The sequence below is a fragment of the Platichthys flesus genome, chromosome 23 (assembly GCF_949316205.1).
Source record: "Platichthys flesus chromosome 23, fPlaFle2.1, whole genome shotgun sequence".
In the NCBI taxonomy this organism is placed as follows: domain Eukaryota; kingdom Metazoa; phylum Chordata; class Actinopteri; order Pleuronectiformes; family Pleuronectidae; genus Platichthys; species Platichthys flesus.
Genome location: NC_084967.1, coordinates 2995986 through 3011807, shown reverse-complemented (window position 1 = coordinate 3011807; position 15822 = coordinate 2995986). Strand labels below are relative to the sequence as shown.

General features: G+C 42.1%; 1 protein-coding gene across 1 annotated transcript; it reads left to right on the top strand.

Annotated features, from left to right (window-relative positions):
* The first annotated feature begins 150 nt into the window (after nt 1–150).
* LOC133948582 (microsomal glutathione S-transferase 1-like) lies at nt 151–9416 on the top strand. The gene is made up of 4 exons (XM_062382418.1): nt 151–243; nt 7664–7794; nt 7905–7996; nt 8737–9416. Exons 2-4 carry the CDS (start codon nt 7669–7671, stop codon nt 8987–8989), a joined length of 471 nt encoding a protein of 156 aa, XP_062238402.1. The 5' UTR covers nt 151–243; nt 7664–7668; the 3' UTR covers nt 8990–9416.
* The last annotated feature ends 6406 nt before the right edge of the window (nt 9417–15822 follow it).

Below are 15822 nucleotides of genomic sequence, written 5' to 3'. Positions count from 1 at the left end.
GATAACCACTTACAATGACCATATCCAATTGAAATGGGTGTAAAGTGCAAGGATCAGTGTAAAATACATCTGAGGCAAAGTTATTTCATCCGTCTTTGGCAGTAATAGTAAAACCAAGCAGTGTTATTCCAGGTCAGGGCTCCTCCCACAGATTACACAACCCCCAGGATAAATTCCAGCCATTTGTGTCCCACTGATCTTTGGAACTGTCTTTGCTGTTCACTGTGACTTAACAAGAACTAGGTAAGACCTCAGCTGCACACCACACTATGTCCTCAGGATTCGTAGGAGTTTATAATTTATTAATACATTGTGTGAAATAGTTATTCTTTACATTACTTTTCAATTGTTTTGCAAGTGCATTGGTAGATGCAGCTGCATGTACCAGAGTGGTCAAGTTGGATTCAAGATTCAAGTGAGACTATATCCAGTCTGATTAAATCTAAATGTGTTTTATTCTATTGAGTTATTGAATAAAAGCAACCTGTCTGACATATCCGTTGTTTTTAGTGAACTGTTGCAGACCTGCAACTTTCAGAAAGTCAGTAAACTCTGAGATTGCATAGATCTGTGTGAGAGAGAGTGTGTGTGTTTGTGTGTGAGCGATAGAAGGAGGGGGGGGGGGGGTATTGCTCAGTGGACCAAACCACTGTGAGGCAAGGAAAGGGTGGGAGGGGGCAATCTGTCAACGTTTAAGAATGCTTTACATTACATTTATAATTAGCGAACATGCGTTCAGTGAATGTTGTATCACTATTTAACGTTCTTATTGTTGATGTTTGCAATGATATTGAGGGGGACAACTCTCTGGATGGGGGGAGTTCAGACCCTCCTGTCCCCCCAGGGAAATCCGCCCCTGCACAGAGGGATAGCTTTATCTAGTTTGTTATGCTGGTTTCTGTTCCCCTTGAATAGAACAGGGCAGAATGCATGGTGCAGGTACCAATAGTATTTTTTAAAGAAGACATGTTATGTTCATATTCTGGTTCATCCATCTTAATATTCCAGACATCTCTCTCTCTCTTTCTATCTCAGTATGTGGGACACTTATCTCTAGAAATGTTCATTTGACGGTTTCACACTTGTCACGGTTAAAGCCCCAAGGTTTTGCAGTGTTTGATTTCTTTGTGTTGTGGACACATGATAAATTCCATGTCGATAAACTGTGAATGAACAGGATAACCGTCACTTTGTAGCAGCGACTGCTAGGAAATAGACAAGAGCAACGACAAATGATTCTCCAGTTCGTGGTTCTGTGATGTGAGTCGAGCCCAGCTGAACGGACACAGGTGTAGAGCTACTTTACATGCTCTAATGTCCAGAAGAAACACATCACTTTCCTCAGACTTTCCATTGCTGCAGCTCCTCTTTTCAGCCTCTCTCTGAAACAATTGGTTTGCGCTCCTGTCCCTTTAAGGCCTGCCTCCTGATAAAGCCCAGTCTGCTCTTATTGGGTAGCTGGCCCACTTTGTTGTGATTGCTCAATCACTTCCTGCATGTGTATAAAATGTTGTTCTCTGCTCTGACTTGACATGGCTTTGTTAGGGGGGCGTGCCAGCCCAACCACTTAGTGTGCATTATGCAAATATGGGGCACACACTCCCCAGAAATATTGCTCTTACTACTGATGAAGAGTTTCCTTTGGGGAAGTGGAGCTCCCTTTCAACTCTTTAACCATTTACACACACAAAAGACTTATGTAACGCCTGGGCACAAACTGTATCGTGGTCGTGTGTTGTTCACGCAGAAAGCTTGTCTGCAATCTGAAGTTTCCAAATGCCAGGACTCTACGACATAAAGCCATGCATTTTACAGTCCTGCGATAATGATCAAAACCTGGTTATAACAAATGAATGGACCAGAGTGCTTTTACTCTGACACAAGTACAGGAAGTGTTGCAGATATTCATGTTGTGACGTATTTGACGGATAGACATTAAAACTGAGGCGAAAGATTATTGTCACTGTCTATTCTGCCATGAACCCACAAGTGGTACACAGAGTAAAAAGATGACAGCTCAAATCTCTATAGAGCAGCGCAGCTCACTCGCAGTGTGGACGCTCTAACCACGGGCACTGAAATAAACATGTACTGCTCATGCAGCCAGTGTTGCCCGCAGTAACACACTAGAGGAAAGAGGATAAATATGTGTCCTTACAAAAAACTACAACAAATAATACAAAGGATGGAGCCTGAAGGACCCTCTTCCCAAGTGGTCTTTCAGCCTTTTGTCACAACAGGTCTATATCAACCCATTTGCTGCATTTTGATGAGCTTCAGTGACCTTTCTCCAATCGTGTGAAACAAGGGCAGAGAGTAAATGTATTTACTTATTACTTGTTTTGAGAAATCATGAGCATGTACAATCTGCTGTGGGTTAATGTTGATCAACTGGTCAAAGGTCAGTTTTTCTTGCATTGCTGTCAGCTCTGTAACTGAAATATTTACAACATGTTGTTAATGTCCTCACAAGTGTGTAATCATCTCATTTGTAAGAATTGTTTTCTTTACCATAGAATGGGCCCTTTATATTTAGCACTACGGCTAAAATCACCGGTCTGTAGTTAAACACTCGCACATACCAACCCTTATTCTATCGTGCTTAGTGATTCTGTGTTCTGTCTGAGCTCACCTTCGTAGCTATATAGCAGCGATGTCTTCTCTCTCTCCCTGTTGCTCTACTGCTCTCTCTTGCTCCGAGTGTCTAATGTTTACCTACTCCTCTGCCTCCCTTAACAGTAGTGGTACATGTAATAAATGTAGTGTGTTGATAGCGATGGAGGCTCGGCTTAGCGACTTAGAAGCTCGGCTCAGCAGCTTAGAAACTCCGTTAGCTGTAGTTAGCCGGCTCCCGCTAGCCGCGGAGCCACCTAGCTTAGCACGTAGCTTAGCCTTAACGAGCAGTCCCCAGACTAGTCCCGTGCAGCCGGGAGCCCAGGGCAGCTGGGTGACAACCCGGAGGGGGCATAGTGCTAGACTTAGAAAGCCCACGATTAAAGAGCCACCAGCTCACGTTTCAAATAGATTCTCTCCACTCAGCGAGGCACCCGCTGATAAACAAACTCTGATTATTGGCGACTCGGTTCTGAGAAACGTCAGGTTAGCGACACCAGCGACCATAGTTAATTGTATCCCAGGGGCCAGAGCCGGCGACATCGAATCTAAACTTAAGTTAATGGCTAAATCTAAAAAAGGTAAATACAATAAAATCGTAATTCACGTCGGCAGCAACGACTCCCGGCTTCGTATGTCGGAGGTCACTAAATTGAATGTTGAGTCGGTGTGTGCTTTTGCTAAAACGATGTCGGACACAGTAGTTTTCTCTGGCCCGCTCCCTAACACAACAGGTGATGACATGTTTAGCCGCATGTTGTCTTTTAACCGCTGGCTGTCGAGGTGGTGTCCTGTAAACGGCGTGGGCTTTATAGATAATTGGCTAACTTTTTTGAGAAAACCTGGTCTTGTTAGGAGAGACGGCGTCCATCCCACTTGGGATGGAGCAGCTCTCTTATCTAGGAATATTACTAAGTCTATAACATGACAACCCATAGTTGGGACCAGGAAGCAGAGCTGCAGTGCTAAACACTTCTCTGCGCTCCCTCTGGATCAGTCACAAAACCCCATAGAGATTGTGTCTGTTCACCGTCCGATTAAATTATTGAAATTAAACAATAATAGAGCGAGAACTCCACACAAAAATTTAATACAAATTAAAACAACCTCTGAAACAATACAGGAAACCCAGACTTTTAAATGTGGTCTTTTAAACATTAGATCACTGGAAAAAAAGGCTCTTTTAGTTAATGAAATAGTCTCTGATTACAACATCGATTTATTGTCCCTCACTGAGACGTTCCTGCATCCTGATGATTATGTCAGTCTAAATGAATCTACTCCCCCCAGTCATATCAATTCACAGGTTCCTAGAGAAATTGGGCGAGGAGGTGGAGTTGCTGCTATTTTTAACTCCAGTCTATCAATTAATCCTAAACCTAAACTCAGCTACAAGTCATTTGAATGTCTGGTTCTTAGTCTTCCACGCCAATCCAGGAACCACCAACAGCCAATCATATTTGCCGTAGTTTACCGTGCTCCCAGGGCTTATACTGAATTTTTAAAGGAATTCCCTGAGTTTTTATCAAACTTAGTCCTAAAGACCGATAAAATTATTATTGTTGGTGACTTTAATATTCATGTTGATAATAATAAAGATTGCCTTAGCGTAGCATTTATTTCAATACTAGACTCTATTGGTTTCAGTCAGTGTGTGCACAAACCTACTCATTGTGGTAACCACACACTTGACCTTGTATTATCGTACGGTGTCGCAATTGAAAATTTAACAGTACTTCCGCGCAATCCAGTTCTATCAGACCATAATTTAATAACCTTTGATTTTTCAATAACTGAATATATGCCACTAATAAAAAATTCATTTTCTAGATGTCTACCTGATAGTGCTGTAGCTAAATTTAAGGAAATAATCCCAATTACATTTAAACCCGTATTAGCAGTAGATATAAACAACAAATTCTTTAAAACCCTGAGCTCCATTGAGATCGACCACCTCGTCGATAGCTCTGCAGACTCATTACGATTAACATTAGACTCAATAGCGCCTCTAAAAAAGAAAAATGTCAAACATAGTAAATTAGCTCCGTGGTATAATTCCCAGACAAATGAGTTAAAACAATTATCAAGAAAACTAGAAAGGAAGTGGCGCTCCAGCAACAATGTTGAAAACCTCATAGACTGGAAGAATAGTGTTAAAGAATATAAAAAGGCTCTCCACAAAGTAAGAGCCGCCTACTATTCAAAACTAATAGAAGAGAATAAAAATAACCCCAGGTTTCTCTTCTGCACTGTAGCCAGGCTGACAGAGAGTCACACCTCCACCGAACCCAGTATTCCTCCATCCCTAAATAGCAATATCTTTATGACCTTTTTTAATGATAAAATTCAAACTATTAGAAATAAAATCAACCATCTCCTGCCCTCAATTGGCACTAATACCCTCCCAACAACAGAGATCTCAGAAACAGCTGAGAATCCTACCCATTACTTAGACAGCTTCTCTCTGATCACCCGTGATCAGTTTACCAAATTAATCTCAGGTTCTAAACCAACAACCTGTATCTTAGATCCCATTCCTACCAAATTTCTTAAAGACATTCTGCCCCTAATTGATAGTTCGTTAGTTAACATTATCAATCTGTCATTATCATCAGGTTATGTACCACAGTCTTTTAAAATAGCTGTCATCAAACCCCTACTCAAAAAACCCACCCTAGACCCAGAGGTTTTAGCCAATTACAGACCAATATCTAACCTCTCCTTCATTTCTAAAATCTTAGAAAAAGTGGTAGCCAATCAGCTGTGTGAGTTTCTCCAGGAAAATAATATATATGAAGACTTTCAATCGGGGTTTAGAGCCAATCACAGTACAGAGACAGCCTTGGCAAAAGTCACTAATGACCTTTTAATAGCCTCAGATCAGGGACTTGTGTCTGTCCTCGTTCTGTTAGATCTCAGTGCAGCATTCGACACAATTGACCATCAAATTTTATTACAAAGACTAAAACAGTTAATTAACATTAATGGAACCGCCCTTAACTGGTTTAAATCGTATTTTTCTGATCGCTCCCAATTTGTGCAAATTAATGATGAGTCATCTGTGCGCACCAAAGTTAATCATGGTGTTCCACAGGGCTCTGTGCTCGGCCCAATTTTATTCTCATTATATATGCTTCCACTAGGAAACATTATCAGGACACACTCTGTAAATTTCCACTGCTATGCGGATGACACCCAGTTATATTTGTCAATAAAACCTGAACAAAGTAATCAATTAACTAAACTTCGAACATGTCTCAAGGACATAAAAACCTGGATGACCCGCAATTTTCTCTTATTAAACTCAGACAAAACAGAGGTTATAATACTTGGCCCCAAACACCTTAGAGATGCATTATCTAATGATATAGCTGCGCTAGACGACATTGCCCTTGCTTCCAATGAAACAGTCAGGAACTTGGGAGTGATCTTCGATCCTGATTTATCCTTTAATAGTCACTTAAAACAAATTTCTAGGACCGCTTTTTTCCACTTGCGTAATATTTCAAAAATTAGACATGTCCTTTCACAAAAAGATGCAGAAAAACTAGTCCACGCCTTTGTTACATCGAGACTGGACTATTGTAATTCATTATTATCAGGCTCCAGCAGGAAGTCGTTAAAGACTCTACAGCTTGTCCAAAATGCTGCAGCACGTGTCCTGACGAGAACAAAGAGAAGAGAGCACATTTCTCCAATATTAGCATCGCTACACTGGCTTCCAGTTAAATCTAGAATAGAATTTAAAATTCTCCTCCTCACCTTCAAGGCCCTTAATAATATAGCGCCTTTATACCTTAAAGAGCTGTTAATACCTTATAAACCCACTAGAGCACTCCGCTCCCAGAATTCAAGCCTACTTGTCGTCCCTAAATTCTCTAAAAGTAGAGTAGGAGCCAGAGCTTTTAGCCATCAAGCCCCTCGGCTGTGGAATAATCTACCACTTTCAGTTCGGGAGGCAGTCACCATCTGTTCGTTTAAAAGTAGGCTCAAAACCTTCCTTTTTGATAAAGCTTATAGTTAGAGCTAATTAGTGCGCCAGAACGTTACTTGTTCTATTTTATGACACATGACACACGGAGCTTGTCTTTCCAGCTTCTCCTTCCTCTTCTCCATCCCTATCCCCCTTCCCCGGAATCCCTTTGCTTTATCACCCGCAGATCCAGGGCCTCTGTGGCCGCACCATGGATTACGGTTTGTGGATCGCGCACCGGGGGTCGCGGTGTTGGATCCAGTGTGGCGGATTCTGAGTCATGTGGGCTGATCGTGGTGCTGGTGGCGGACCCTGTGTCGCGTTGGCATTGGGCACGGGCGGTGGACCAGGACCGCAGTGGTGGCTTGTGATGGGTCCTCCTGGTGGGCGGCGGTGGACGGTGACTGAGGACTGAAGTGGTGTCTGGTCTGGATGGTGGACCGTGGTCTAGATGGTTGCTGAGCATGGACTGTGCTTCATCAATGCTGCTAGAGACTTTGATTATTGATGATTTTCTCCTGCACGTGGCATCTATTGCACTTCTGTCCGTCCTGGGAGAGGGATCCCTCACATGTGGCTCTCTCTGAGGTTTCTACATATTTTTACCCTGTTAAAAGGGTTTTTTGTAGTTTTTCCTTACTCTTGCTGAGGGTTAAGGACAGAGGATGTCACACCCTGTTAAAGCCCTATGAGATGAATTGTAATTTGTGAATATGGGCTATACAAATAAATTTGATTGAAATTTGATTGATTATATTTAAATACTGTATATCAAATGTGGTAGCGGGTCCTCTCTAGGTAGGAAAACTAAACACAATTTAGATTTTGAATACAAATGAAGGCTATCACAGGTTCTCCTTCATGTTTGGAAGGGGCATTCCAGGTGGGGGGTATTCAGCTGCAACATGTAACTTCACCACTAGAGGTCACTAAACTCTACACACTGAACCTTTAAGTCCTGATAATGTGGATGTGACATAAGATGAGGTATTTGAAGTATAACTTTACAAGATGCTCCACATTCCTCATTTTGCTCTAAATGGCAAAGGCATAAATATGTATTTCTGTTTCTCACAGGGGCAATGTCGTCACTAAGCAGTGTGATGGACAACCCAGTCCTCCGATCATATTTCACATACGCCACTATTGTCATCCTGAAGATGATGCTAATGTCACCTCTCACATCTTACTTCCGTCTGACAAGAAAGGTGCGTTTTTTTTTTCATCCATAAAAGCCACAGAACAGAGTGTGGCTTCATACAATAACTCATACAGTATGAGACAGTATGAGACACTGACCTGATTTCTGTCCCCTCAGGTGTTCGCAAACCTGGAGGACACAAAATTTGCTTCCCCGGCAATAGACAAGAAACTGGTCGGCACAGATCCTGATGTGGAACGGGTCCGCAGGTAAAATAACACATGTTACTATGAAGAGCAGAGACATGAAGCAAGAACTACTCTGAAATTGACAAACACAAATTCTGTCTGTGTACTGGGATTGTTTAATGTAAGATTTACACCATAAATTTCATAAATCTTTTCTCCTCTCTTCTGATCATTGGAATTTGATCAGCCTTATTTCAATTAACAGAAGAGACCCTGAATTAATTAAAGCTAGGGTTGGCGATCCTGGAAAAACACATGAACGTGCACAGCCACTGACTATTAATACAAGCAAACTTTTCTGTGACTCACTTGCTAACTTCTGTCTAGCGTCTCTCATTCAGCGATGTATGTCTCTCCAGTTGCAGACTCTGGTCCTGTGCAGTGAGAGCACAGGCAGGTCGGTCAGTGTTTCGGAAACAAATGCATTCCAACCAATCCTACTTTTATATATTCAACCCATAATCCCCTCCAAACCAGGACCAGACAAATAGTAACGCCTATGTTATCAGGTAAAGGTTCATCAGAAGAAATGAAGATGACGGAATACTAAACATTTTCATTGACTTGAAATCAAGTGATGATCCATCTTTTTAAATATTAAAAGAAATAAAAGTTCGGAATCATTTAAAAACAAAGGACAAAGTTACACAGACACTTGTTTTCTGGCTCCTAGAAGTGGTGCAGCCGACATCTCCTGTCAAGAGCATTTATAACTTGAGGGCACTAACACTTTGCTCCATATGTGTGCTGTTGGTGTCCAGGTGTCACCTGAACGACCTGGAGAACATCGTTCCCTTCGTGGTGGTCGGCCTCCTCTACGCCATGACAGCACCTGAGCTTTCAGCTGCTCTGCTTCACTTCCGAATCTTTGCAGCAGCGCGGATCTTCCACACCGTGGCCTACGTCTGCGCTCTGCCTCAGCCCAGCCGGGCCCTGGGCTTTATAGTGGGCCTGACAGTCACCTTCTCTATGGCTTACAGGGTACTCAGAACAGTTCTCCTCCTGTCGACATGATATAACTCCCACCATGCATACATCTATTTGTGGGAATTCTACCTTGACAGATTTGCTTAAAGATTAGTGAAATACTCTCTGTAGGTGGACTGGTCAGTGTAATGGATATTTAAATCTCAAAATAAAATATGGGGATGGACCCCCATGCCCGCCAGTCTAATTTAACCCCCGCTTTTTATGGCCCGTTACTAATAATGGAAATATGAAACACAGCATCATAAGGACATAAGATGTGATGTCCCTTTAAATACATAAGCCCTGCTGTAATAATAATTTGGGATTTAGGATTAATAAATAGCTTATTATTGTTGGACTGATCAACGTCAGAAATAATAACTTTGATTCTTTTTTTAATTATTTGTCTGATATCCTAATGTGACGCTCCTGTAATATTTCTACAGGTGAATAAAGAAAAACAATCCATCAACTTGATTATTTACTGTTATTCAGTGAAAAACTAAATATTCATTCACACCTCACGTTTCAGTGATCAACATTCACATGTTCACTTGTTTTTATTTGTTCATCCTCAATTATTTGTCAAAACATTTCGGGGAATTTCCACTAAATATTCAGAAATTGATATTCTACTGTATCAGTATCTGCACCTCAGAGAGGGTGATGTCCTGTGACAGTGGAAACTGTTAAAATTGCTATGACACATTAATTATAAATACATTTCCCTTTATTTGATTGTGGCAGTCGAGACAGACATAAATTCATAAATTTACCATATCGTTTTAACATAAATCGAACCTTCTTCTTGTCTTGTCCACTTCTCTGTATGATTTCTCTAATATGATAAAAAAACAGAAATTCATGTCTTTTCTTATGATAATAGCTTTGTGTATTGATTCCAAGTTATTCTCCATTTTAATTTGGACTTCATTATTATGGCAGAAAATTAACTAAAAACCAATATGTGAGTCTTATTTTATCTCCAGTTTGTATGATATTATAATACACATTCGGTTCATTAGTCATTTCCTTTATAGACTGAAACAGAGATTTAAATGAACCGTATTTTGATCACCTCAGCAGCTCATGTCGGAATGAATGATGTAACGTGTAATAATGTTCTGCCAAAGGATGAAACAAACACAAAGAACGAGTCTGTGTGAGCTTGGGAGATATTAAATAGCTCGTTCTTTATATCCCGTGATATACACGTGTTAATTACTGCACATAATTCCACTGTTTTATTCACTCCTACATTCAGATGTGTGGGAGGATTCCAGATGAATTCACTTCTTGCTGGGTTTGTTCGAGACGGGATCATTCTGGAGCTGTGTGTGTGTCTTCCACTAGAGGGAGGCATTTTAAAAGTCAACAGAGTTGCTCCTCATTAGGAGTCATTTATGGACCAGGTGCCGCTCATAAAAGCGCTTCAGCTCAAGCTATTAACTTCATTAGCTTTGCCCAAAACATTCCCCTGCATATCCCACCGTGCAGCTTTTAAACAGCCAGGTGCGGCATATTTACGCCGAGACTCTGAATGCACAAAGCCGCAGACAGCTTTAGGATCATTTAACCCAATTTGCTAATATTTTCACTCAGAGTAATTGTCATCAGCGGATTGTGTTGGCTGCTCGGGAGCCAGAGTGCGGCGACATGTTCGGAGGTGTCAGCCCGCTGATATGATGAATGCCCTTTGCACCCGCACATGAAGGTGACTGGCTCCGGCGCAGCGCACTGAGACCTATGGGTGGGCACTGTAAATAGTGGGGGGAAATTACCATGAAGGCTGCTTTTGGCGGCTGCTCGTCTGCATGGTGTCCTGTCCCCGTGTAAGGGGGGAGAGTTTTATAGGAGCTCATTTGTTCGGGACCCTTGGCCCCTCCAGGGTCTGTCATTGCTCAGACAAGCCAGGCATTTCACAGCTTGGTTGCGCGCGGGGGGGGGGGGGGGGGGGGGGGGGGGGGGGGGGGACAGGGAGCAGGAACACCCTCGACCCTTCCATAACTAACAGCATCAGACACACCCAGGTGCCTGGACCAACCTAAACGGCTGAAATGATTTACATTATTATATTATATCTGAGTTTAAATAAGAAAATACTCGTCCTTTCATTTCCCCCCACAGTGAGGGCAACTTTGCGCATATGATGCTTGCATTCTTCAAATGCATGCTGATTGGTCAGTAAGAGATTAACTTGCAAGACTGTAATAAACATAACTAATCATCAAATTGATTGGTCAGCCTATCTGTCTGTCAATAACCAACCTGCCTGCCTGCGTACACCCCACCCATGCTCTCGCTGAGGAGGGTCCGAGTTTTCACAAGCTGCAGAGAAGTTTACCATTGATACCCTGAAGTTAGTGAAAAAATCCACGGACAACTGCTAACTTTTCCAGGATTACCAACCCTTGCTTTAACTTGTTATTAACCAGTGTATTTCATGATCAAACAAAACCAGTGTTTTGTGGTGCATGATGTCATAAGAACTTAAAAAAAACACATACAAATTGAAAAGGTTCAAGCCTAATCTAATGGTGATATATATTTTTTTCCTACCCTTTACATTCAAAATAGAGGGCTTTTTTAAATTTACCTCATATAGAAAATCTAATATCAGACTTTGTTTTAAAATATAAGGATTTGTATCGTACAAAGTGTTTGTGATTGAGTTTATCTGCAAAATGCTCAATTCATCAAGTATTTGGTGGATGTGGCTCAGGAGGTAGAGATGGTTGTCCACTAAACAGAAGGTGAGCGGTACAATCTCAGTCTCCCCCATCTCCCATGCCGAAGTGTCCTTGAGCAAGACACTGCACCTCAAATTGCCCCTGAAGGCTGCGCCAGCGGTGCATGAGTGATGTTTGATTGAGAAAGTGCTGCACATTAAAGATGCACTATATGAGTGTGTGTGAATGGGTGAAGGTGTTTAGCACTTTGAGTGGCTGTCAAGACTAGAAAAGCTCAGTATAAATATGATAATTCACAGACCATTTATTTCTATCGTGTTCCTACAGTACACATTCTTGGCAAAAAAGGTATGAGTAAGGATTTTACTGTACAGGCAAACATTTAGAAAATGGGTTGGGGTTAGGGTTAGCCCTAACTTAACCCTAACCCCTCTTTTTGATTTGATGAGTTCAAGCAGAAGATATGAAGTCCTGTCTCTACATGTCACCACTGACAAACCATTGACCTATCAGGGTTTTTTAGGCCAGTACCAGCGGATGTAAGGAGTTACTTAGCTATCATCCGTTAAAAGTAACAGAAAAAGGCCTCAAGTGTGAATAAGACTGTTAGCGAGGAGTGGCACCGATTAGCGTTTCAGTTTGATTACCAGTGAGGCTCTGATTGTGCTTTTAACAAGATAATGAGACATTTTCATTGAGCGTGTCTGCAGGCACAAGATTGGAGACAACTTTTCTAATTGTTCCCTTGTTCTTAGTGATTTTGATGCGCTGTGATTTGAACGCCATTGTCCTCAACCGCAGCCTTCCCCTGTGACATTCTTCAGGCAAATTCCATCAAAACATGGACGACAGGGCAAATTAACAGCAAGTGACATATTGTAGCGTTAGTATGGATGCATATACAGAGTCACTGGTTGTCTAATGTACGGCAGAAACTCATGGATAAGAAGCTGACGAGATACAGTGGTGACTCCGGTTGAAGACATTCCCTCTGAGCATCTGCTCGCTTCGCTTTGCGTCTGCGTTTCATTAGCTGTCATCCACGTACCTGAGATCTGCCCTGTGCCTCATTGTTCATCTGGTTAACTGTACAGCCGCTTAATTAGGCACAACTTCAAAGTCACGCTCCACGTCGGCGCTGAGGTGAGCCAGATATTTATATCGCGCAACGTCGTCCAAGGTCCTGAAAAATTAATGGTTAGGAGGAATCAGTGCTCAATGCTGGCAAAGACAATTATGAATCAATCGGGTAGCACCAGGTGGACATTTTGAGGCCACGTCTTCCTTCCTCTGCTTCTCCTCACCGCGTCGAGACACCGCTGCAGGAGATGCAGCGCGCTATCCTCCTGAGCATTTCCAGCAATAAAGACCTCAGCTTGCTTTCATCCTACTTTCTGCCAGCTGTCTCATCTGTGGCAAAGCCGGGAGAACAACATGGGCGAAACAGGAGCAATAGACTGCTACTCCACTCGACGCTCTACATGGATTTACACCACACAAACATTTCCCATAACATGTAGGGAGTACGAACCTGACCTCTACAACAGCACCGGGGAGGATCCATCTGACAATTTGTGACTTTCTGAATCCAACAACATTTGTAACTTTTACGCAGTGGCTGGTCAGGTTTCCAGTTGATGAGTGCAGGGTTCGAGCTTCTCTTTTTGTTCTATTTTTCCATTTGTCAAACAACTGCTTCTGTCACTTTTTGTATAAAAATCCAGCAGAAAACTACCTGAGTTTATTTTACGATAGGTAGAAAAAAACTGCTGTTTTTGTTCGTTGCTGCAGGAAAACCAACCTTAGCTTTAGGTCATTAGGCAGTTTCAGGCAGCTAAACCAGTTGCTTCAATTTAGGCAACGAAAGGTCTTGATTAACAAAAGATGATGGTTTGGGTTGACGTTGACCTCGTCTTGGAAAGCCTGTCTACCACAACTTCTTCTATGTGACTCAATAATGTGGTCAAGGAGAAATGAGAACCCTGGTGTAAAGAGCAATATAGGCCGTTCACACAGGGCGCAAATGCAATCAAAATAAAAGTAACGATTGTTAGCTGTCACAATTCTGGATATCACATAACAAAACAAAATATGCAGACTTGTAAGATACAGCATTTCTTCCCATACATTAAGACACTTAACACTAACATGTGTACTTTTCAGCTCTTTATTTTTCACCAAAAACAAATCTTATTACAAATTCAAAAATACATATGCCTTGAATTTAAAGGTGCTGTTATTGACTACCACGCTTAATTTATGTTAGCATTATGTTTGACTTGATCATTGCCATTGATTGTTTCGCATTTTGTTCAAGGAACACTTGATGAGGAGCGTGCTGACAGATAAGGTTAAATTCATTGGGGGAGGATCATTGTCTATAGACTCAAAACACAGTAATGATTACCGTTCAATACAGTATGCGGGTGGAACACAAGGACAGAGATTCAGTGGAAGTAGAAAAACAACACATCTCAGCTGCCCTGACGTCTAATGCTGACCTAAGGCTGCTCGCTCTTGCTGGCTTCCTCCTTTGTTTTTCCTACGGAGAGAAAATCCATCCATCCATCCACCCATCCAATATCTATACCGCTTATTCTTTGAGGGTCGTGGGATGAACTGAAGTCAATCCTTGCTGACATTGGGCAAGAGCAGGGGTACACCCTGGACAGGTCCCCAGCGTATCACAGGGCCAGCATACAGAGACAACAATTCACGCTCACATTCACTCCTGTGGTCAATGTACAGTCTCCAATTAACCTACACCCAAGCCGGAGCACCTGGAGAAAACCCATAGACACACAGGGAGAACATGCAAACTCAAGACTCTAGGATTTGACTCGGGAACCTTCCTGCTGGGAGGCGACAGTACTAACCACCACACCTACTCAGGAAAGGTTTCATCAAACCAGTACTTTCATTTTGAGACATCTTACTCATTTACAAATTATCTTGAGTCCAGGCTGGTGGATGTGTGCGTGTATACACACACCAACACACACATACACACTCGCATTGGAGTGTGACCCCTCCAGTCAGCTGACTCCTCATCATATGTTGTAATCTGTGGCTGAGCACGGCTGGGGTCAGCAGATTGCTTATGCTGATCCCAGTGATTGGAGTGCAGGTGATTACCATAAGCAATTTAAATGTTATTGATTTAACCTCCCACATGCTGTAATTGAACACTGTGGCCAAGCACCCAAAGGTAACCCCCACTCACCCATATCCCACTTCCTAATTCTCTTCTTCACTCCGGCTGTTTCTTGCCCTCTTTCCAGCATTTTTCAGCTCCCTCTTTTATTGTTCCAGCTCCCTCTCAACTGCTTCAGGTCTCTCTCTCTCCCCCCCCCCCCCCCCCCATTAGTCTCCATGCTAAACATGCATTCCTCTCTGTCAGCCTGTATCCTCAGGCAAGGGAAGATGTGGAAGCACCGATCGCCAATCAATAGGCAGTCTGTCATTGTAACAATGGAAATGTTCAATTGACATCCGGCAGTTGATAATTTACAGTCTCACCATCACTACTAGTTGGTTGTGTGTGTGTGTGTGTGTGTGTGTGTGTGTGTGTGTATATATGTGTGTGTGTTAAACAGGGCTGTGGTGAGTAGCAGCAGAACATAAAACTTTTTTTGTATTAATGAGAATCGTTTTCTGATAATTCCTCTCTTCAATAGACCATCATTACTAATCACCAACTTTAACACAAAAGCCCCCTTTTTTTTACTTAATTACAATTTTGCTGTTTTTAGATAACAAGGACGGCGTGATTGTAAATTACAGAGTGGAACTGACAAAAAAATGATACTGGCAATTCTTTCATTAAAATATTCCCAAACCCTTTTCATATCTTCTTCATTATACCGAGCCATAATGGAGGACCTGATTCAGCACTCGATCAATTAATAAATGGAGAAAACTCCACCTGGGAGACACACTCGTGCATTCTCCATTTTTCATTAAGCGCTGCCATTCCTCATGAGGGATCACAATTTCTTGTTTTAATATTTTAGTGTTCTAACTTAAGCTTCAGAATTCTCTCCAGGTAGCACACTAGATCATCTTGACATTTCAAAGTACTGAAACCTTTGGAATAAAGTGTTTTTTATTAAATTCTATTAACATAATTTATGCTTGTCAGGTGCCCCACCTCAGTGGCAGCCGGGGTTGGGGCTGTGGAGAGACTCA